Source organism: Cucumis sativus, chromosome 6, assembly GCF_000004075.3.
Source record: "Cucumis sativus cultivar 9930 chromosome 6, Cucumber_9930_V3, whole genome shotgun sequence".
Lineage (NCBI taxonomy): Eukaryota > Viridiplantae > Streptophyta > Magnoliopsida > Cucurbitales > Cucurbitaceae > Cucumis > Cucumis sativus.
Window position 1 is genome coordinate 1,158,060 of NC_026660.2, and position 20,979 is coordinate 1,179,038.

A 20,979-nucleotide genomic window follows, 5' to 3' on the forward strand; every position below is an offset into this window, starting at 1 on the left:
TGAACCGGGGAAAATTCGGTTCGGTTTTCGCATTATTGACCGACCGACTCAAATCTAGTTTGTTTCAGCACAGACCCAGAGGGTCTATTCGTATTCATTTTCCTCCGCAGCACTGGACTTTCTTCGACTCGTCACACTCTGACACCGCGACGTCCACATCGGAGAAGCTGAGTGCTTCTGCCTCTCATTTGCTAACATCGGCACTAACTGCGTCGACTTCGGAAAAGTGACTCTCGTCGGACTCTCCCCGTTGAAAAGCTTTCTGGTTCAACCATCGGTCCCCATTGTTGTTTTGTTTGCTGATATTTCAATTTTCAGGTAATTTCATTCTATTACAGAGGTATTTAAATGGACTTATTTTATTGACCCAATAATGAATTTTGTTGTTCTTGTGGTGGGGAAATCTTTGTTGGCTTTAAATTGAGTTTTTTGTTGTTAGGCCGTAGATTGTTTGTTATAGGGAAGGAAAATCAAGAATTTGGTACAAATGTTTATTTGTTTATGTCTATAATTATACTTGAGGAAGTCAGCCGCAATTTGAAAAAAAAAGAGAGTAAAATATGGGAGGAGAGAGACAGGGGAAAGGATAGAACGTTTTTTTTTCTTCTTTTTTGTGCGGATGACCGTCATTTTGGATGGTTAATGCCGTTTTCCGTAATGAGAGCTCAGAGTGAGTGTTGGAGTGAGAAGTAGTGCGAGCACCAGGGAGGAAGAACCCTAGTCTATGAGAGCATTGTTGCATTAGATTAGTTGAAAAACGAGCTGCAGCGCAATGGAGGGATGGGGATGGAAGAAGGAAGAGTTCTAACTTGTAGGAGCACTATTGTACAAACAACTCAAGAACGAAAACTTATAAAAAACAGTATGAGTTTTCACTGCCCTTCTTCTATTTGTTGAACATGAGGTTTCATCTAAGAAATAATTGGCAATGAGAGGAGTAGCTTATTTATTTCATAAGGAGTTGAGGTCTCTTGAATTTTCTAATGTAGGATTCTCAATGTGCCTCCAAGATGGTTGTTCTTTTGGGTTCACTATTTTTTATTGGAACACAATTTCTTTTTATTAGACCAAATACTTGTTTGGGCTTTATGAACTCTAATACTATGATAACATGGGGTTTCAGCTTTAACCTAATTGGCAATAAGAAGAAGAGTAGCTCAACTATCTTATAAGGAGTGTGAAGAAGCCCCTTGAATTTTCCACGTGGGATCCTCAGCATCTCCTTCCTTTCTCAATCTGATAAAAAGTCACTCCCCTTTTCTCTTCATATTGATACTGACGTATTCCCATTCTGCTTCTCAAGGTATGTTTATTCTCCAAGCTTGTGATTTTCAGGTTTCTTTTGAACACATTTTCCTTTTATTCTTTCTCTTCTCTATGTTTATTGGGTGAATTTAGTGTTGCAGATGGAGTAATGTGATTCTTAGTAACCTAACTGCTTCTGTTTCTTGGGTTTTCAGTCAAATGAGAAAGCCTTTTTTTTGAGTTGCAGCTTCTTTGACGATAATTTGTTGGGTTCTAAGGTCCAGAAATGGCTCCTAGACTGCGAAGGAAAAAGGCATTTTCTTTTATTTATTTGACCTTTTTGTTGATTCCTTCTTCTCTCTAAAAGAGCTTTCTGCAAATTGCTCTCTTGTAGATGGTAATAGTATATATATTTTAATTTTCTTCTGACTGGCTCTCTTCAATTTAAATTTTAGAGGCCTAACTTACGAATTGATGCTGCGCTCGATGCTATGAAGCAGTTTGGATTTCCTCCAAAGTTGGTGCGTGACACGGTCAAGGAGCTCCTCGATGTAGGTTTTTCAGATTTTCTCTGTTATTGTTATTGTTTTGTTTGTGTATGTGCTTCTTCTGTGGCTGTTAGTGGGTATGTTTTTCAAGTCATTAAACAAGAAAGAATGATTATTACTTTATCCTTTTTTTATATTCAGTTTGGTTTTGTCATTATTTATGGGTGTTGCCTGAATTTTTTTTTGTTTCATTACTTCAATTTGATTTTCATGCAATCACTGCGACATATGCATCACGTGAAGAATTTTCTTTAGGTATATGGAGGAGACGACGGGTGGGTATTCATTGAAGAAGGCTCTTATGCTCTCTTGATCGATAGCCTTCTCGAGAAGCAGAATGAGGGTGCAATCGAAGTGGTTAGTTATTCCCCAAGCTTGTGATTTTCAGGCTACTTTTATTGCATTTGGTTCTTGACATGCACACGTTCTTTACCTTTCCATACAGTTTATGGGTGATTAACGATCCCATCAGAGAACCATTGATGTTTGTTGTGTTGGGTATAAGAAACTGCTTGTTCTGTAGTTTTTAGTAAACTATTAGTATTAGGCATCCTTCTTAGATGGAAAGGTACTCACCGGACTGTGTTTTTATATAAATAAGAATCGAAATATTTAGCTCCAAAGAAACTCGAATTCAAAATTTCAAAGGAGCTGTTTAGCCCATGGAGTTGGACTTGGGGAGTGAAGTTCAGCCTCAACTTCAGAAGTTTGTGGCTCCATAATTCACAGCCATCAGCCTTTTGCTTTATTGACTTCTTATACAGTGGGCACACGACTTCCCAACTCCCCAGAGTGCACAACTCCACTCCTTTTGCTAGTTCTTGTCAAATTGTTGGCAGTTAGCGCGACATTTGCTCATGCATATAGTTTTTATTATTCTTTTACTTGGGAGTACTTTAAGCTGAGCTTCTAATCACATAATATTTCTACGGTTCGTGCCAGCTGGGAATTGTGTTTGTAGTTCAATTGGCCACTTTAAATTCAAAATGTTAATGAAAATGACTGTCGTTATGTTGAACTGTTTAGAGAATTGGTTTTTCTCCCGTGAGCCCGTTGATCCTATTTTTCAAGTCATGAGTGATCTTTTTAAACTTCACCCCTCTGGTAGCAGCATGATTGACTTGACTAATTATCAGAATAATGCACACCTTGTATTTTTTTCCAATGTTTTATTTCTTCAGTTTTTTCACGTTTGAATGCCCATTTTCTGAAGGTTCATGATAATGAAAGAGTAGATCATCAGTACACCTCAGTAGCTGGCTGTTCATTGAGTGCTACCGATGTAACTCCCTCAAATGAAGCTATAATGACCACAGCCGCATTGCCTGCAAATGATTTAGGTAACTAGTTTTCCATACCTTACCAAAGATTACCATCGTTCTATAACTACAAAATTCCTTCACATGTAATTTAGCGAGTTTAGTTGTAAACTTGACGATTGGTGCTGCCTTAAACTTGTAACCTTACTGTGTTTCAGATACATTATTTCCAGGAGATGAAAGTTATTGGAACAATAAAGGTTCTGTTGACGATGATCATTTTAGGAGTACTTTTAATCAGTCTTTACCTGCATATACCCCCAAAATACGAAGGCGAAAAGCTTATCATGGCTGGGTCGGTAAGGACGACAAGGAGGAGGATCTCGTGTACTTAACCCCAGATCATTTGCCTGAAGAGCTTGCCAAGTTACTCATAGCTGGTGCACTGAAAAAAAGAAAGAAGCGTTGGGATGTGGAACCTGCAGAAGCATGAGTCTCTTTTTTATTTGGGTGGTTGGATGTTGATTACTGGAGGGGAGTAGATAGGTGAAAGTGTAAATGGTAGTTTCACCCTCTTTTGTCTGTTAGGGTAACGTTTGAAGTAGCTTCCAAGCCTTTTTTGTTGAATTGCCCACAAAAGAAGTGTTTTGTTATTGGTGGTGATGGATTATTATGAGCATGATGTTAAATGTAGCTCACTCTTATCTCAATTTGAAAAGTGTCAACAATTTCCATCCATTTGATCTCGTGTGAGAAGGTAAAATTATAGACCATACGTGATTTACCATAGGTGATCTATTTTTTCGACAAAGTATTACTTTATTTATTTTTCATAATTACATTTGCAAATATAACAATTAAATTCGAAGTTAATATTTTTTAAAATGTAAATATAATGTATTAATGACGGACTTCTAGAAAAAATGTAAATATATAATAACACTTTTAGAAATCTATCATTCATATTTCAAATATTTGCAATTATTTTTAAAATATTGTTATACACTCTACTATTATAGTCAAATTGTTACAAAAAGAAAAGTATGAATTTTTTATATATCCAAATCTTGTTTATAGAAGGGTTGCCCACCCGAAACATATAATAAATTTGAGGTTCATTTAGTTCGGGACAAAAAGAATAGAATTTAATTTTTATAAAACTCTTATTTACAAACGTTTTACAAAACTACACAAGAAAAACTAAGTTTGAAATTAAATATAATAACTATTGTATTTGAACTGAGGGTGATTTCAAGGGAAATTGCATGAAACTAATTTTCGTTTGGATGAATACAACAATCTTTCCATATTCCCAAAATTGCCCCCCAAAATAAATACAAAATTAGAAAATAGGCCACAAGATTTTTTTGTGAAAAGGTCTCACAGTCTTTAATCCACTCAATAATAACACACACGTGCGAAGGGATAATTCGTAGTTCAGATTCCCTATATTTCAAATTTCATCTATTCCTTAATTCCTCCGTATAATCCATTTTCATATTCAATCCCCAGCAAATATGTAATTAACTATAAGGCACCTCCATTTCCACCATTTTACGACTTTGCCCCCCCCTCCCCACCTTTTTTTTTTTTTCTTTTTTCTTTTTTCTAATTTTCGTTTTCGTTTTTCCGGATAATTCATTTTGGTTCTACAATCCATCTCCTCGATAGCTTCAATTCATATCAATGGATTTCTTTAATCTACTGACTTAATTTCAGCAATTTCGCATCTACTTTCTTCAATGGATTTACCTGCAGCTTTTCGCGGGAATTCTTTTCCCTTGTCTCAGTGCAGCTCTTGCTGTTACATGCGTTTCAATCCCTGTTTTGCTCCGTTTACTAACTTTAGGGACCAACAACGGATTCGTCATAGCAGCCTCAAGCTCTGTCAAGTTTCCAGGTAGTTTTCTTAGTTTCTAATTTGAGGTTTGTAATGTAGGGATGTAAGTGTATTGAATTCGGTTTGCTTTGTGTTCTTATGTTACTGGTAGCCGTGGGAAGCGAGGGATTGCTTGTAAAGTTACTGAAACACAGACTGAACCAGATGGGAATAATGATAAGGTATTCGTTGATGGTTTCAATAAATTTGATAATATCATTGCTTTAACACATCCCTCACTTGTAGGTTTGAGATTTTGATAGTAGGTCTAACTAGTGGAAATCAATAGTAATCGGGGAGAAAATGTCATTACAGGCTTTTGAGCATAGGATTGATGCATGTTAAATCTCTAATCAACTCAAAAGCTTAGGACAATCATTGCTTTAATACAAAGGAGTGTGTATTTTCGTTGTCTAGTGGCATAATTAGATTAATATTTCATGTCATTCTTGTGAATGGTTAGACGGGTTAAAGAAACTATACCTCAATTTGTAGGAAGAAGATGACTCCAAAGGTGGGGATCAGCCATCTTTCTCTGATTCCGCCGCAGAAGATAAATTTCAGCTTGACTCTCAGGCTGTCGATGAAGTCAATATTGTAGAAAATAAGGACCAAGGTGACATCCAGGTATGTATTTCTAGCTGCTTGCAAACCTTATACATAAAGAAACTAGCTTGAAAATCAGTTTGTCGTTAGAAAGTGCTCTTGAGTCTTGAGTAGCTACAGCCGACTGAAATAGACGTTCATGCTTTTACCTGGTGATGAGTTATAAATGATGTTTGTGTAAAGAAAGTCAAAATTTGGCTTTTTCCAACAGAAGCCAGCAAAGCTATTCCATGGTGCACCTGAGTGTATACGGAGTCCTATATACAGTAGAATTACCAACACTGGAAGTGCATATAATTCACTTGTCGTAATTAATATAACATAGAAGGTTTTATCCTGGTCTCTCTATCAGAAGCCGGCATATGAACACTTCATTTTGAAGACCAAATCTTCTTTTGGGTGCCATTTTTGCTCCAACATTCTTCATTTCTCATTTGATTTTTTCTTTTAAAAAGTCAGCCCTGTAGAGAAGGGGTGGTTACAAAATTAGTTTGTGACCTCAGTGTATTTGAAGTGTTTTTAAACTTTGAAACAGGATATTGATAATGTAGAAGTTGCTAGTGGATCTCCACTTCCAGGACTAAAGGTACTTATAGTTTATTGCTGTATTTTTCTTGTAACAGAGTAAAAGGAAAATTTTCGTGCTACCTCATCTGTTATTTATTTGATAACATTTCAAGCAGCCACAACAACTGGATGAATCATTCAGAATTCCACGAGAAACAGTTGAAATTCTTAAGAACCAAGTGTTTGGATTCGATACTTTCTTTGTGACAAGTCAGGATCCATACGAGGTGATTTGATTCTATATCATCACTCTTTTTATTCATGCCTCGCAGGTTTCTACTTTTCTTTGAAGTTTTATAATTAATATGAAAGTGGGGGTTGTGCTGGAATGGAGCTAGTTAGACGAACTTTGATGAATAGTGTTTATTAACTACCATTAGAATTGTTAATTAGTCCAGGTATATATTCCTATCTTTGTAATTATACAATCATCACATGTTAACCACCAACATAATTTTAGTACCAGTTTACTTACTCTCTTCTATTTATTATATACATCGTTTTTTTTTACAAGAAACGAACTTAAATTATATTCAATACATCAGTTTTTATCTTACTCTAGTTCTAGATATTTTTTTAATTCTTATCTTTTCCATTAGTTAATTTTATCCGAAAAAGAAGGAAACTTTAAGTTAAAAAGTAATTGTTTGCTTATGTCAGATGTTTTTATTAAAACCTTGTAATTTTTCATTGATATAATACTATAATCTTTAAACATTTGAAAATTTCGTACACGGTTGAAACCTCAAATAGAACTTGTAACCAATATCTTGTATTGAATATAATATGTGAATAACTAAAAGAAGAGATGTAGATGTATATCAAAATCAATTATCATATAAACATGAGGTTCGATCTCAAAGCCAATTAACAAGAGGAGTAACCAAATATTTTATAAAGACTGTGTGGTCTCTCCATCTTTCCAATGTGGTATCTTCAACATGCCTCCTTAAGATAGTGTTGTTTCGGGTACACCATATTTGGGTCAATTTTTAATGTCTTGAACTAAATACCAATTTAGGATTTGATGAACTTTGATACCATATAAGATAAACATATGATTCTATCTCAAAACCAATTGACAACAAGAGATGTAACATATATATCCTATAAAAATTGGGATATCTCTCTATTTTTTCATTGTGAGGTCCTCACCAACGTATAAAAGTACTTAAGACAGAGCGGACAAAATGACTCAGATGTCCAGATATGATTATCCTAGCCTTTTACCGTATAAACCTTGTGATTCTTTTTTCTTTTCTATTTTTGCTACTTCTACTAGGGTGGAGTTTTGTTTAAAGGAAATTTGCGAGGAGAGGCTGCCAAGAGCTATGAAAAGATAACAAGGAGAATGCAGGTATCTCTATGTCTGCATTTGGTATTATTTACTGATTTTTAAATGTTCCTAAGTAATTAATTGCTTACTTGATATTTCGGTAACTATACAGGATACATTTGGGGATGTATATAAGCTTTTTCTTTTAATTAATCCAGAGGATGATAAACCTGTGGCTGTTGTTGTTCCACGAAAGACCTTGCAACCAGAGACGACAGGTGAATGTTTGGTTTGTGGTTGATGTATTTTACCCTTGTGGGAGTTGAAAGGTCGAAAGAATAATGACATTCACATTAAGGTTAAAAATTTGCAGCTGTCCCAGAATGGTTTGCTGCTGCCGCTTTTGGCCTGGTTACTGTATTTACGCTACTTCTCCGAAATGTTCCTGCATTGCAATCCAACTTACTGTATGAAAGTTTTCCTTTATGTGTACATTTTTCTCTTTAGGCATCTGCTGCTTCTATTGTACAAATTTTCTTTTCCATGTCTTCTAGAGCATTTTATCTAGTCAGGAATGTTTTTATAGCCGCTTCTTAACCCATTGACTTATTTTACTCGTTTGGATTTTTAGATCTATTATCTTTGTGGCAGATCGACTTTTGATAATCTTGAGTTGCTTAAAGATGGACTGCCTGGTGCTTTTGTAACTGCACTTGTTTTAGGAGTGCATGAACTCGGCCATATATTAGTTGCAAGAGATGCGGGAGTTAAGTTTGGAATTCCATACTTTGTTCCTAGTTGGCAGGTGATATATGGTTTTCCCTCGAGTGTTTTTTTAATCATCAATAGTTTGCTATATACGTTATGTTTTTTTACTGTCCAGCAAATCAGTCTTCTTGCACGAGGCAACCTTGCCGGAGACTGGCTTGTGGATGATTTTATTGAATTTAACTGGCTAGATTCTTTTTGTAATATTGATATTATCTATGCTTTTGTTTGAAAAACTTTTGTTCAGCTAAAACCAAACTACTACTTTTATCAGCATACTGCCTAGTACCAAATACCCTGTAAAGGTAGAGTTACAAAAAAATATGCAAAATCTTGGGTCTGGCTTAGACAAAATTTCTGTATTTTTCCCTTATAGCTCTCAGCCTAAGCTTCTCCACTATTTATATCTCCTCAACCATAATGTCCAACGTATGTTCCTAGCGGATTTTAGTTGTTTTTCCTCCATTCTATGCCTTTCAACTTGTGCAGAAGGCTGACCAAATATATCTACGAATCTAATGAACTGTTTTGGTGGCAGATAGGCTCTTTTGGTGCAATCACACGGATCCTAAATATTGTACCCAAGCGTGAAGATCTGCTCAAGGTGGCATTAGCAGGACCGTTAGCTGGGTTTTCCGTGGGCTTCCTTCTTTACATTTTAGGTTTCATCTTGCCACCTAGTGATGGCATTGGAGTCATCGTTGATGCTTCTGTGTTTCATGAGTCATTTCTTGCCGGTGGTATTGGTAATCATAATTTCTTTGGATCTTTACCAAGATTATTAAACCACCAATTCACCTAAAAGCCAGTGATTGAAGGAAAATTTAATTATATATCACAAACTAATTCTTTTACATCTTCAAAGTTCAAATTTTGGGTGGGCGGATCATGTGGCTTCACTAGTTTCCCAAAAAAATAACAAAATTGTATGAGCATCATCCACATCGACAATTTAGGTTTCATTTGGTAGCTATTTGATTTTAGACATTTTTTACTAAAAACACTGAGTTTCTTTTTTTTTTTTTTAATCTGCTTTTAAGGAATATTTTCAAAATTCAAACCAAGTTTTGAAAAAAAAAAAGTTTTTTCTAAGCTTGTTTTTGTTTTTTAACATTAGTTATGAATTCAAATGTTTTATTAGGAAAGATTAAAGCCATGGTAAAGAAATTGTGACCACATGTTATCAAATAAACATAATTACTTCTTTTCCCCCCTCTGCTCTCTGGTTGGGTACAGACATTTAACATCTATGCTATCTTTCCCATTTCTCAGCAAAGCTACTTTTGGGCGATGCCCTTAAGGAAGGAACTCCCATATCCCTGAACCCTCTTGTGATATGGGCTTGGGCTGGACTTCTCATAAATGCCATCAACAGCATCCCTGCTGGAGAGCTTGATGGTGGGAGAATTGCCTTCTCAATATGGGGAAGAAAGGTACGTAGTTTGAAGTTCACTTGCTGTCTGCTATCTTCCTCTAATATAGTTAACTTTTCGATCTGAAATCAAATGCCCTAATGTCCTCCCTTGAAATTAGTAGTGATAACGAAGAAAGAAGTATATAAAATATGACTTGCTGATCAAGCTCTCATTTTAAACAGGCATCATCTCGAATCACTGGCGTCTCAATTGTTCTTCTAGGACTAGCCTCTCTGTTTAGTGATGTAGCATTTTATTGGGTGGCTTTGATATTCTTCTTACAAAGGGGTCCAATTGCTCCACTTTCCGAGGAAATCACTGATCCTGATGAGAAGTATATTGGTCTTGGAGTTCTAGTTTTGTTTTTAGGATTGCTGGTTTGCTTACCATTCCCCTTCCCCTTTTCAGGAGAAGCCATCTCAAATTTTTGATGTTAGAGGCCTCCCCCCCCCCCCCCCCCCCCACCCCCCCCCCCCCCCCCCCACCCACCCCCCACCCCTTTTATTTTAACTACTTTAAATGTACATTGGTAGCTACTTAAAACTTAGAAGAATCCCCCCAATTCCATTTCTTTTCCATATTAGTTAACTCCATTTTCATACACAAAATTTACAATGCACTATAATTCAAATCAATAGTCAACATTGAAAAAAACTTTGTAGGGTTGTGCGTACCTCACTCAAGTCACAATTGCCTGACCCAACAACATTTAGGTGCTAAAGAAACTCATGAAATATTGAATTTTAGTAGGTGACTATTAAGAATTGAACTCATTTCTTCTAAGTTTTATTATATCATGATTCTTTTCTGTCACTAAACCTATTCATGATGCCTGCACAATTTTGTTAGCTGATAAATAATTTACCTACATAAGAGAATAGGAAAAGTCAATGAATTCTATCAATGTTTGGTAGACCACTGGAAGTTAGGGTGGTGTTTTTTCCCTCCCTAAAGATGATTTGTTCATTAAATGGAGGTATGCAGATGGACCATGGTTATGACTTTATCATTATGAAACGTAGTTTTTCTAAATTTTCAGGCTATGTGGATCCTAATTTCAACCGTTTTTTACTCTTTGTAAATCAACCATTTATGTTAAATTAAATTCATTATAAAGTAAAATGTTTCAACCATGTATTATGCTGCCTCACGAAATCAATTTCATGTGTTGTTGAAATGATAAAAAGAATTAGTTACATTAAGTTAAGAATAAAGAGTATTTTATAAATGAAAGTTTAGTTAATAGTAATTGACATAATTTTCTATTATAAGGTCGAAGGTTTGATTTTCATCCTTGCAACTATAGTACTAAAAAAAGAATAAAGGGTATCATTAAGACATTATTATCATAGATATCGTTTCACATTTCGATAGACAAGTTGTGTACGACTATCTTTTGTTTTCTAGCTATTAAATTGTTAAGCATGCCTTTGGTATAATTATCTTTTGTTTTTTAACTATTAAATCATTAGACATGCTTTTGTCTAAAGATACTATAGAAATGCTAGGCATGCGGACATCCATCTTTACACTATAGAAATAAATAGCATTTGATACATTTTTCAATGAAAAAATATTCTTTAAAATTTTCCATTTCATGTCTTTTTAGTTTAATAAATGAGGGATGGGAAGAAGAAAAATGAAAGGTGACTTTTACTTGATGGGTGCCTTTGATTTTAAACCATGATAGAAATCAAGTATAATTCAATTGATCAAAATTAGATTAGATTATGCTGAGAGGTTAACTTAAGTAATTTTGTTTATTTGAACTACAAAGAAAACTTGAAAGAAAAAACAATCAACACAGTAGAGAGGAACTCATTTGCTTAGATTTGCTTTAATTACCTTTTACGTACATAATACATTTTCCTTTTTTGGAGAAAGAGAGAAGAGAGGACACGAATCCTTTGGGGCCATTGCTGACTTCGCTGGTTCAAGAGATCCTTATCAACGACGATGGCTTCGATTCCTCTTTTTTCTCAACACTTCACAGTCTGCGCCGCTCTCCGTCCGCCGTCAGCCGCCGACAGCAGTCAACTCCATGGATTTCACTTCATAAATGGTCTTACTGACCATAGCTTTCCTCTGATAGTTGGAAAATGGCTGTGTTCTCTCGATGCAATGGAATGGAGATGATTGAGTAGAATTTAGACATGAACCCAAAAACCCAAATGAGAAAAATAATATAAAATTCCAAGTGGAATAATGAAGTTGAAAAGTTGATTGCATTAGCATCCACGTCGTATCGCGTTAAAGGTACCGTCTTTTCCAGAGAAAGTGGTATTTATAATTAGCGAGACGTGACCAAACTTCTCTGTCCACATTTCTTGTAACTTGCGACTAACCCACAAGAAGATAGGTAAAGTTTGCTTTTGATTCTCTTCATTTTCCTTCATTTCCCTCTTTTTTTTTTCTTTCATTTCTTCCTTGTTCCCCACTTGATTCTTCCTCTTCTTCTTCTATTTCTTCTTTCTAATTTCTTTAGCAACTCGATTTCTGGTTACCCATTTCCCCCTTTCCAATTTTTGATGAGATTTCAGAGTCATGGGGAGGTTGTTCGTTGTGAACCTTGAAGGAAGGATCTATAGCTGCAAACACTGCCGAACCCATCTTGCACTTTATGAGGACATCGTTTCCAAGGTTTTGATATACAATAACTGCTCGTTTCTGATTTTTGATCTGATTTCTTCTATGGATTGTTCATTGATGACTTTATACACTTTGCTGCTGTGTTGATAATATTGATTGACCCTTTAATATGATAAAAACAATATGATGTTTGACTGTTTTGATTTGTGGTTGTTATCGGATGGATCACCCCCAATCCCCAAGTTTCTTCTTGGGGGTTGAGAAGTACTTGATGATTTATAATTTTAGTTAGAAATTTGATTGAGTATGGATATTGGTTCTGTTATGTTAATGCTCTTTGTTGGCTCTACCCTTTGAATATTCATTTTCAGATTTAATGATTGTAGGAATGTCGTTGGACTATTGGAGGAAAGTGTTCTGACCTAATGTTTTCTTGTGTTTCTATGATTCAGTCTTTCCAAAGCAGACATGGAAAAGCTTACCTCTTCAATAAAGTGTAAGTTTTCCTGGATGATAATAGTTATTGGGCCAAATGTTTGTGATCCTAAATCTCCTTTGTTTCTTCCCAATGATAAACTAAGAGAATGGGGATAAAGGTCGAATCCTGACTTGTTCAGTCCCCTTTTTTCTCATTTTATCTGACTGCTCTTTCATTTTAAGATGTAATTTTGGAATTCAATACTTCCTGTGTAATGCTGCTCTTCCCTTGCTATGGTTTTTCGTTTTTGTATAATTCAAGTGAATGTGTTGGTCATTTTAGAAGTGAACGTTCATCATCCTTTAAATGCATAAAATTGAATGAAGTTTGTACTCCAAAGAATTGAGACTAATCTTCATTTTCCCCCCTTTTAACAGAGTGAATGTTTCTGTTGGAGTGAAAGAAACGAGAATGATGATGACGGGAATGCATACTGTTGCTGATATCTTTTGTGTTGGATGTGGATCAATTGTGGGATGGACATATGTAAGATAACATAAGTCAGGAAAGCTTAGAAGCTTTATGATTTTATGTTCTTATTAATGATCTCTTCTTTTGGTGATTTTGATCATTCACTTCAGGAAACTGCCTTTGAGAAAAATCAGAAGTACAAAGAAGGGAAATCGGTACTGGAGAGGTAAGTAAATGTACATAAATGAACAATTGTAGATCAAATGAGACTTAATATTTTCCAGTAAGTTGCTTTGAATTTTTACTTTAAAGACTTGAAGCAGCTGCTCTAAAATGTCCATTTCTGGGAAATGATCATATTCGGTCTATAGTTAACCCTTTAAGTTTGATTCTATGAAAAATGCTTACATGGTTTCCTGAACAGTTATCATATTATCATTTGGACTAAAATATCATACGACAGATCGTGAGACAATTGTAATAGCTAACAGTCTATGTCTCAGTATAACAATTATAGGATGAGGGATTGAACCTCCAACCTCAAGAAAGGAGTTCGTAGCAAAACTCACTTTGGCATAGCTTAAGGACTATATATTTTATAGGCATGGTATAAAAGAGTTTTGCTATCTCATTTTGTGTTTATCCTTTTCACTTTTGGTTAACCCGTCATATCATATCATTGCCAAAGGACTATTTAGAACAACTTTCAAAATTTTAGATCTTAAATAATTGAAGTTTAAGTTTCGAGGAGGACTAATTAAAATCATATCTTGGTCTAAAGAGACTAGAAATGACCTTTTGTCCTCAAATAGATATATAAAAAATATAGATATATATATCTTCATTAGAGCACTTCAAAATTTCAATTTTAAGCATAATGCAGTTTCAACCATATAAGAATCCCATATTGACCTCTTCAGAAAGATCTTGTCTTCAAGTATAACCATCCCAAGATTGTTGTATCATCACATTGAATATTTTCTCTTAGAAGGATAAGCATTAAGCAGTTCTAGTGAGGTTTGCTTTCTTATTTGCTATGATGTTTTTTCGCGTGGACCTCGATTTCAAAGACCTTTTGTAACTATTCTATAAGCATTATTTCTGATAGCTGGAGTCCCTTCTCGTAGAGGAATGTCTCTTTTTTAGGCTTGGTTTTTTGCATGCTCGCACATTCTTTATCAATGAAAATTGTTTCTATAAAAAAAACAAGTAGAGGTCTGGATGCATTGAAGTTTATAGATTAGGTACACCAAAGAAGGGGCAATGAAGTAGTATATGTAGCACAAGTTATCTAAAGAAGTAAGGTGAAAATGGAAGTAGGGATTCAGCATTTGTCTGTTTGATGAACAGGTTCAAGGTTTCAGGGCCTGGTGGAACCAGTTATTGGGTTAGTCATACTCATAGTCACGAAACAGCCCATGGTGGAGGAAGTGATGCAGATGAAGCTTGATGATGATGATATTATTATTCCAACTGTATATACTACACACCCAATGTTCATATTCTTCATCTGTCATTCCTCATTTCAGCAAGCAAGCGGCTTACTTGCTTGCTATTTGTAACAGAACTCAAAACATTTCACTGTCATTCTTCTTTAACTTGATATTCAATATCACTTTGCGATACCATGATATGTTTTCCATTTTCCTTTTTTTTTTATTTTATCAAATTTGTCTTCTTTTGGGTTAAATCTATCAGTTTCCCCCTAATGTTTGTTCATTTTTCAATTTGATATTGTATCGATATATTAGAATGTAATAAAAAAAAAACTCATGTTTTTGTTTTAATTTGAAAACCGGCGTTGTTAAGAATGCGAATTGAAAGTAGGCTAAGAAATCAACTTGATTTTATAATTGGTCAAATAAGAAATTTACAATCTGACCACTCAAAAAAGGGGAATTCTTCTTTGTTAAAATATATGGTTAATTAATACTCAAACTAACATGAACTCGTATTGTCTTAATTGAACTTGTATTATCAACAACAAAAATTGTTTAATAAACCAATTGAAATGTTCTCAGATAAACATTTAATCACCATTTTCCTCCAACAAAATTCATAAGAAACAAATTTCACAAAAAAACTTCCATCCTTAAGGGTAGCACATGCCAAAATCATACTGCTTCACCTCTTTGATATCTAACTGTATGTATATATATATAACTCAGGTATAACTCAGGTATAACTCCAAAAAACGTTCCTCATTTGACATGGAAAAAGGAAACTGGAAGGACTCAAATGCCTCAACTGTCTGCAATGTAATTTTGAATATAGTTGACAGCAAATGTATAAACAATCAACAGAAAGTGCCCACAGAGAACTTCAAAAATCGAAGTCTACAGTGTAGCATTTACAAGTCATCGAAGTATGTAAACTATCCTTTCCGAAAGCTCTTTACCAACCACTCTCTTGTATCTAATCAGCTGATTTTCTAAGTAACTCCTTCCAGAGGAAGAGATGGCTTGTTGTATATCCTTTCATGTAAGAAAGACAAAAATAAGGATTAAAAAACAGTAGAGATTATAACATCAACATAATGAATCAAGGGTTCTCAGTTCAGATGGAGTACTTCTGTTGTGTAATAGTGGTTTTGAATGATTTTTCAAAACCAGAACATAGTACTTGCATTGGATTTATTTCTTCATAAGGAAATTTCATTGCATTGGTATGCCAAGAAACAACTATTATTTCAAAAAGGGAAATAAAATCAACCAAGCGAGTACAATTTTAGATACAAGCACACAGGAAAGATCAATATCCAAACCAACATGAGGATGGTAATTGGTATGAAATATTTTTGTTTCTCCAACATGAACTTGTAGGTAAGGAATTTAAGCACAGCACATCTTAATAACAGAATGATAGTATATACCTTATATCTCATACGGGAGTCGCCTATGCCGATTAAAATATTTGTGACATCTCGATCTTCCGTGTCAGAGGAGGCCAGGCCATTGCTATCTGAGTCCAAATCCTCATCAGAACTATCCGAGTAAGCCTCGGCCATTTCCCCATCCTCATCCATATTAACATCATCTGGTTCTTCCGGGAAATCAGCATTGTGTTCAAGTTCCATATCATTAGGTACCTTGGTAAGTGGTGATGATTCCCCATTTTGTTGGAGTGAAGAATCTGATAAGACTACATAAGACTTTTGATCGAGCAATGGCTTCACAGCATCAAATGGAACCCACCTGAGGAGATACAAAGCTCATGGGTCAAATTTGAAGTGACTCATCAGTCATCATTGGTAGGAACAAGTTATTTATGGTTGAATAACTTCTAGTTCCCTAACGGCTCCTAATTCTAAACCTCATTTGTTGCAGTTACGGTCTGTTACTCTTGGTTTTCGTCTAACATCAATTGCCATAGAAATTAAGGAATTACTAAACAAAACCCCTAAACTGACTCATGCTACTGGGGAAAACTAGACATTAATTTTATCCCCACCCTTTTTAAGTAAAGAAATCAAACTCCAATAATCCCCCACCTCCAGAGAAACTTACGTGTAACGGAGAGGGCAAAGAAGCTCTGATGGCCGATATGTTGCCTTATATCTCATCTTTCCGCAGTTGTGAATATAATAACCAAGATAATAATATTGAAGACTGGCACAATGCATTTGATTTTGTTTTACCCATTCTATTTCTTGTAAGGCTGAATACTTGCCCAGAGATAGGAAAGCATAGGCAGGGTCCCAGAATAGATATTTACTCGATAAACATCTTGGAAGGATGTCTACAACACCAACTGCAACTAACTTTCCATCAATCAAATATTGCTGGTGAAAAGAACCAAAACCGCAGGGAGGAACTGTACCATCACCAGTTGAGGGAACAAAGTTGAGGGGGGTGTCGACCAGAAAATTCCTATATGAGGCTTCTGATATGCGATCTGGAGTATCATTGTGCACAGCAAGCTGATACCGTCTGTACAAAGCGTATTCCACAGGATCAAAACTGGACCTTTTCAGGCGTAGCTCAAACTTACGTCTCTTTGGTAATGAACATTTAGGGTTCTTTTCCATACTGGAATCTGTACTTCTGGCTTTAGCAGTTTCCTGAGAAATGTTAGCCTTTTCAGCACTCTTCGGGAAGGAAGCTTCACCTTCATCAGAATAAAAATTAATATGTCCATTGCATGCTTTGATTGAGAAACTGGATAGCCCATCGACCTGGCTCAAATGATTTACCAACTTTTCAGCTATTATTTTAGGTATGAACCCAGTTTCTGCTGTATTACTCTCTGATGATGCTAAGTTATCATTTTTCATTTCACCAACTTGGGCACGCCTTATGCTGGCAGACAATTGGAATGCAACATTGCAGGTGTATATAATATCCTTTGATCCTTGAACCAGCAGTTTTTTCTTTGCATGGGAAACCCTTTTGACAGAAGCTTTTGGAATCTGTATGCTACCGGGAAGAACACTGCTTTTGGTGTATAACCTTATGGAATCATCAACCATATCAGACAGATGAAGCATAAAGCGGTCTTCCTCATTTTCTTCATTTTTAAAGGACATTGAGTTCTTTCCTACTGAGTGAGATTCCCCATTAAGTGCATGACTACCACCCTCGGAAGTACTTGAAATTTCTACTTGTTCCACTGATTTGTCATGCTCCAAGGCACCATCTAGAAACCTAAAGTCAAATCAAACTTCATCAGATGTTAAATAAGGTCACATACAATCAGAACTGGAAACTAACATTGAAAAAGAGCACAAATTTAGCAATCCAAACCGAGGAAGCTTTTACAAACAAATTATAGATAACTTAGCTGCTAAAATGGAACAAAAGAATTGCATTATCTAACATTCTAGAAATGTTGGTCAAAGTATTTACTTCCTGGTCTAATTTTGAAATCACTGTGATAACGTAGAGAAGATGTTTTCCCTCACTAAAGGTCGAATTCAACAAAATGTAAAAGAAAAGCTTTCATTTCTATAACTAGAACTCATTAACTCATCAAGACCCCCTATGATCAATTTTCTCAAGTAATCAAATATATCCAAATGTGAATAATGACAACATCTTCCACCTCAAAACATTATGTTGAAAGAAAAGAATAGATTACGGGGAGCATGAATAGAAAATTATACACCAAAATTCTTTAGGATCACACCTTTGAAACCGTCTAGACACTCGTAGCTGATCTTTAGATGGAGCAAAGTCAGATGCCTTCAAACGGATTGTATAAGATGGGCAACATGTTTTTTCCATCTCGGGTTTGTAGAGATAACAGCCAGATCTTCTCCAGCCACGATCAAGGAGATCTATGAAACACGTAAAAATATGTTAATAAATAAAAGTTATGTACCTTTAAGTTACATTAAACAAAATTATATAGCCTATAGTACATTATAACCAGAACCGGTTTCAGAAATTGATCAAGCATCATATTCAAATATATAAATAGATATGCAAGGATGATCAATGTTTTATGTAGAAAAATGACAATTCTTCATGAACTGTGATGGCAGAGAGAAAGGAAGTCCTAGAAAGACTAAAAGAAATGCCGGTAATACAAACCTTGGTAATCATCAACCGTAAGATTATCTGGAGCCCATAAACCTGCCATGAAAAAAAAAGACAAATATAAGTATATAACAAAAGCCAACACAATGAAGATCAGGAACACTATAGCCAGTGACAACAACAATCGTTTTCAGGTTCTAATTCTAGGATTGCAACATAAAAATTTATATACATTGTCTAAAGGATCTAGCTAGGGAACAACAGAACGCATCATCTAACAAATATCTTGACTATTCATGTTTTAGACGCATATTGTGGGATTTCCCTCCTAAAAAAACTAGAATTCATATGTATTATTCAATCCTACAGAAACTACGAAGAAAATTAAAGAGTAAAGCAACAGTTGATCAATACGATTATCCCACGAACTTGTAATTCTATCACAGCCCACAACACAAAAGCACAAGCCAACATATCTCACATATGAAAACACCAAACCAATTCCAAAAAAGATCAAATAACTAAAGAAGCAAGCGAAGAAACGAAAAACCCAGAAACAGTAACAGAGAAACAAGTCAAGAAATTCATAAAAAATCAATCAGACCGTGAGTGATGCTGCCGCGAGAACCAGATTTGCAATAACCACACGAGGATTTTCGTCTTCTACAGTCATACACAACGCTTTCCCCTCTCTCTGCACCACCAATAGTACTACTGCTCGCGTCGCTCATAGTCTTTCCGGCCATTTCCGACTCCCTTTCACAACGTCAATATTCCCTATCTTCTCTGTGACGCTTTCCACATAAATTTAAGGTCTGAAACAGTAGACTTCCATATAATCAGACACCGGATTCGTAAAAAGAGTCGTTTTAAACTATTGAAATTAGAATTTTAAAACTAATATCGTGACGGCTACGTCCGGGTTGGTCAACAAAGAAAAGAAATTAATAATTAGGGGTTTGATTGATTCGTAGTTATTGAATTGATCATTCTTTTGTGAGGGGTTGGGTAGATATATGTCGTTTGGAATGATCCTGAAAGTGAAATATTCCTACGAAATTACTTCAGCGAAGATAATAAATCATCGTCATCTTTGCGACTTAATTTGCAGTCTCAAAACTTCATTGAAAAGAAAAACGGTTACCTCGAAGTAAACAGAGGATTGAGCTTCAACTGGTTCAGAAATAATCTACAATTCTCTACTGCAAAGCCTCCAATGGCGATCGTGGAGTGTACATCCATCTATTCCAATACTTCCTTCGTTTGTAAGAGCATTGTAACGTCAGCTTATTAAACAGATTATACTTTAATCAACTTATTAAACAAAGGTTTTTATGTTTAAGAAGATGTAATTCATACACATCGTCGATTCTTTTTACAAAAGTTGTTTTAGATTTTTTTTACAAAAGAATTTTGATTTCGATTTCGATTTTGTATTTGTAATTGTAATGTCATCCCCTTCAAATTAAGAAAATATTTGAATATAACACTCTATTAGGGCAGGTGTATTAATTATATATATGGCATTGCCCTTCTTATTTTAGCGAGTGTGAAACTAAATTCATCCATAGGATAATACTCAAAACTCTATGACTCTTTCTTCATCTTTCGTGCTCTTCCTCCGTTCTTTCTTGTAAGTTGTGACTTGTTCTCCTTCACTCTCTCGCATTCACGTTCCTCCTAACTTTATCACTTGTGCTTTGCTCCTCCTCCTCAATCTCTCACTTGTGGTGTGATCGCTATTGTGAATCTTCATTGATGGCAACTGAGGGTTAGTATATGAACAATTCACACTTTCTTATGTGTTTTCACAATGACAAAAAGGTTTCATTATTTTCAAAATACAAGTAAATGTTGTTGTAATATGCAACTTTAGGTCATAAGAAAGAATTTTTTTTTTTTTAGGCAAACATGAAAGTTCAAAAACTAAATGTGTAATTGAATCTAATCATCATACTACAATATTGGCAGTTTTTTATGGAGAAAAATGTAAAAAAAATGTCTACTTTGATAACAAAAAATATCAAGAATGCCAACATCAATAAAACTTGATAATCAGAAAAATTATGACAAAACATCGCTAAAAACCCTTTCTTGAAGTTATTGGCCATCAAGAAATTATACTTTAGAGACCCGACTCACCCGAAACCGTTTCGTGGGAAAAGCTCTTTCATATGAATGAAATGCATATATCCATGTGTGAATAACTCAACTTCGTCAAATAAGTGAAATATCAAGTCTTCCAATCTTTTTTGCCCATCATCTAGGATGAAAAAATAGTAAAGAAAAAAATTCTTTTCTTGATACTTTTCCAGCGTCAGAATAAAGTAATATTGATATTTTTTGTTTACCAACTATTTTTTATAAACATCAAGATAGCTCTTTTTATTGTTGTTTTCTTTTTGCATGTGAAGAAAAGTATTTTATTTTTTGTGAATATATATTTCTACTGTTGGTTTTT

At 35.1% G+C, this 20,979-nt stretch overlaps 4 protein-coding genes across 10 annotated transcripts; 3 read left to right on the top strand and 1 right to left on the bottom strand.

The window, feature by feature from the left end:
- The first annotated feature begins 67 nt into the window (after positions 1 to 67).
- Positions 68 to 3,790, top strand: LOC101218050 (hypothetical protein). Of its 4 annotated transcripts, none has more exons than XM_031886663.1 (7): positions 68 to 318; positions 1,124 to 1,303; positions 1,461 to 1,558; positions 1,701 to 1,796; positions 2,049 to 2,150; positions 3,007 to 3,133; positions 3,286 to 3,790. In XM_031886663.1, the coding sequence occupies exons 3-7, from the start codon at positions 1,532 to 1,534 to the stop codon at positions 3,543 to 3,545; spliced, it is 612 nt and encodes a 203-aa protein (XP_031742523.1). In that variant the 5' UTR covers positions 68 to 318; positions 1,124 to 1,303; positions 1,461 to 1,531; the 3' UTR covers positions 3,546 to 3,790. The 4 variants fall into 4 exon arrangements, with proteins under 4 accessions (XP_031742523.1, XP_004138569.1, XP_011656408.1 ...); XM_004138521.3 differs by having other exon boundaries at positions 75 to 318; positions 3,271 to 3,790; XM_011658106.2 differs by having other exon boundaries at positions 75 to 318; positions 1,493 to 1,558; positions 3,271 to 3,790.
- Positions 3,791 to 4,650: 860 nt separating this feature from the next.
- LOC101217814 (probable zinc metalloprotease EGY2, chloroplastic) lies at positions 4,651 to 9,999 on the top strand. 2 transcript variants are annotated; one of them, XM_011658107.2, is made up of 12 exons: positions 4,651 to 4,952; positions 5,044 to 5,113; positions 5,427 to 5,558; positions 6,073 to 6,123; positions 6,218 to 6,331; positions 7,387 to 7,461; positions 7,553 to 7,658; positions 7,754 to 7,847; positions 8,032 to 8,185; positions 8,687 to 8,894; positions 9,421 to 9,581; positions 9,746 to 9,999. In XM_011658107.2, the coding sequence occupies exons 1-12, from the start codon at positions 4,795 to 4,797 to the stop codon at positions 9,992 to 9,994; spliced, it is 1,572 nt and encodes a 523-aa protein (XP_011656409.1). In that variant the 5' UTR covers positions 4,651 to 4,794; the 3' UTR covers positions 9,995 to 9,999. The 2 variants fall into 2 exon arrangements, with proteins under 2 accessions (XP_011656409.1, XP_004138568.2); XM_004138520.3 differs by having other exon boundaries at positions 6,221 to 6,331.
- A 1,365-nt stretch (positions 10,000 to 11,364) lies between these two features.
- Positions 11,365 to 14,674, top strand: LOC101205086 (protein yippee-like). Of its 2 annotated transcripts, none has more exons than XM_004138379.3 (6): positions 11,365 to 11,922; positions 12,049 to 12,203; positions 12,605 to 12,648; positions 13,008 to 13,116; positions 13,212 to 13,267; positions 14,392 to 14,674. In XM_004138379.3, the coding sequence occupies exons 2-6, from the start codon at positions 12,108 to 12,110 to the stop codon at positions 14,489 to 14,491; spliced, it is 405 nt and encodes a 134-aa protein (XP_004138427.1). In that variant the 5' UTR covers positions 11,365 to 11,922; positions 12,049 to 12,107; the 3' UTR covers positions 14,492 to 14,674. The 2 variants fall into 2 exon arrangements, with proteins under 2 accessions (XP_004138427.1, XP_031742575.1); XM_031886715.1 differs by having other exon boundaries at positions 11,368 to 11,922; positions 12,104 to 12,203.
- Positions 14,675 to 15,147: 473 nt separating this feature from the next.
- LOC101204837 (arginyl-tRNA--protein transferase 2) lies at positions 15,148 to 20,767 on the bottom strand. Of its 2 annotated transcripts, none has more exons than XM_004138378.3 (8): positions 20,661 to 20,765; positions 19,663 to 20,268; positions 19,123 to 19,333; positions 18,573 to 18,614; positions 18,166 to 18,316; positions 16,548 to 17,684; positions 15,914 to 16,235; positions 15,148 to 15,515 (listed from the first exon to the last, which is right to left on the bottom strand). In XM_004138378.3, exons 3-8 carry the CDS (start codon positions 19,262 to 19,264, stop codon positions 15,399 to 15,401), a joined length of 1,911 nt encoding a protein of 636 aa, XP_004138426.1. In that variant the 5' UTR covers positions 19,265 to 19,333; positions 19,663 to 20,268; positions 20,661 to 20,765; the 3' UTR covers positions 15,148 to 15,398. The 2 variants fall into 2 exon arrangements, with proteins under 2 accessions (XP_004138426.1, XP_031742574.1); XM_031886714.1 differs by lacking the exon at positions 15,148 to 15,515 and adding an exon at positions 15,576 to 15,722 and having other exon boundaries at positions 20,661 to 20,767.
- Positions 20,768 to 20,979: the final 212 nt, after the last annotated feature.

Coding starts and splice junctions, on each gene's coding strand:
- LOC101218050 (XM_004138521.3), top strand. CDS start 1,532: ATGGCTCCTAGACTGCGAAGGAAAAAG. Junction 2,151..3,006: donor ATGAGGGTGCAATCGAAGTG/GTTAGTTATTCC, acceptor CATTTTCTGAAG/GTTCATGATAATGAAAGAGT. Junction 3,134..3,270: donor ATTGCCTGCAAATGATTTAG/GTAACTAGTTTT, acceptor ACTGTGTTTCAG/ATACATTATTTCCAGGAGAT.
- LOC101217814 (XM_011658107.2), top strand. CDS start 4,795: ATGGATTTACCTGCAGCTTTTCGCGGGAATTCTTTTCCCTTGTCTCAG. Junction 7,659..7,753: donor CTTGCAACCAGAGACGACAG/GTGAATGTTTGG, acceptor AAAAATTTGCAG/CTGTCCCAGAATGGTTTGCT. Junction 7,848..8,031: donor GCATTGCAATCCAACTTACT/GTATGAAAGTTT, acceptor TCTTTGTGGCAG/ATCGACTTTTGATAATCTTG.
- LOC101205086 (XM_004138379.3), top strand. CDS start 12,108: ATGGGGAGGTTGTTCGTTGTGAACCTTGAAGGAAGGATCTATAGCTGC. Junction 12,204..12,604: donor ATGAGGACATCGTTTCCAAG/GTTTTGATATAC, acceptor TCTATGATTCAG/TCTTTCCAAAGCAGACATGG. Junction 13,268..14,391: donor GGGAAATCGGTACTGGAGAG/GTAAGTAAATGT, acceptor TTTGATGAACAG/GTTCAAGGTTTCAGGGCCTG.
- LOC101204837 (XM_004138378.3), bottom strand. CDS start 19,264: ATGGCCGGAAAGACTATGAGCGACGCGAGCAGTAGTACTATTGGTGGT. Junction 18,317..18,572: donor TACGGTTGATGATTACCAAG/GTTTGTATTACC, acceptor CGTGTTTCATAG/ATCTCCTTGATCGTGGCTGG. Junction 16,236..16,547: donor CTTTGCCCTCTCCGTTACAC/GTAAGTTTCTCT, acceptor GTATCTCCTCAG/GTGGGTTCCATTTGATGCTG.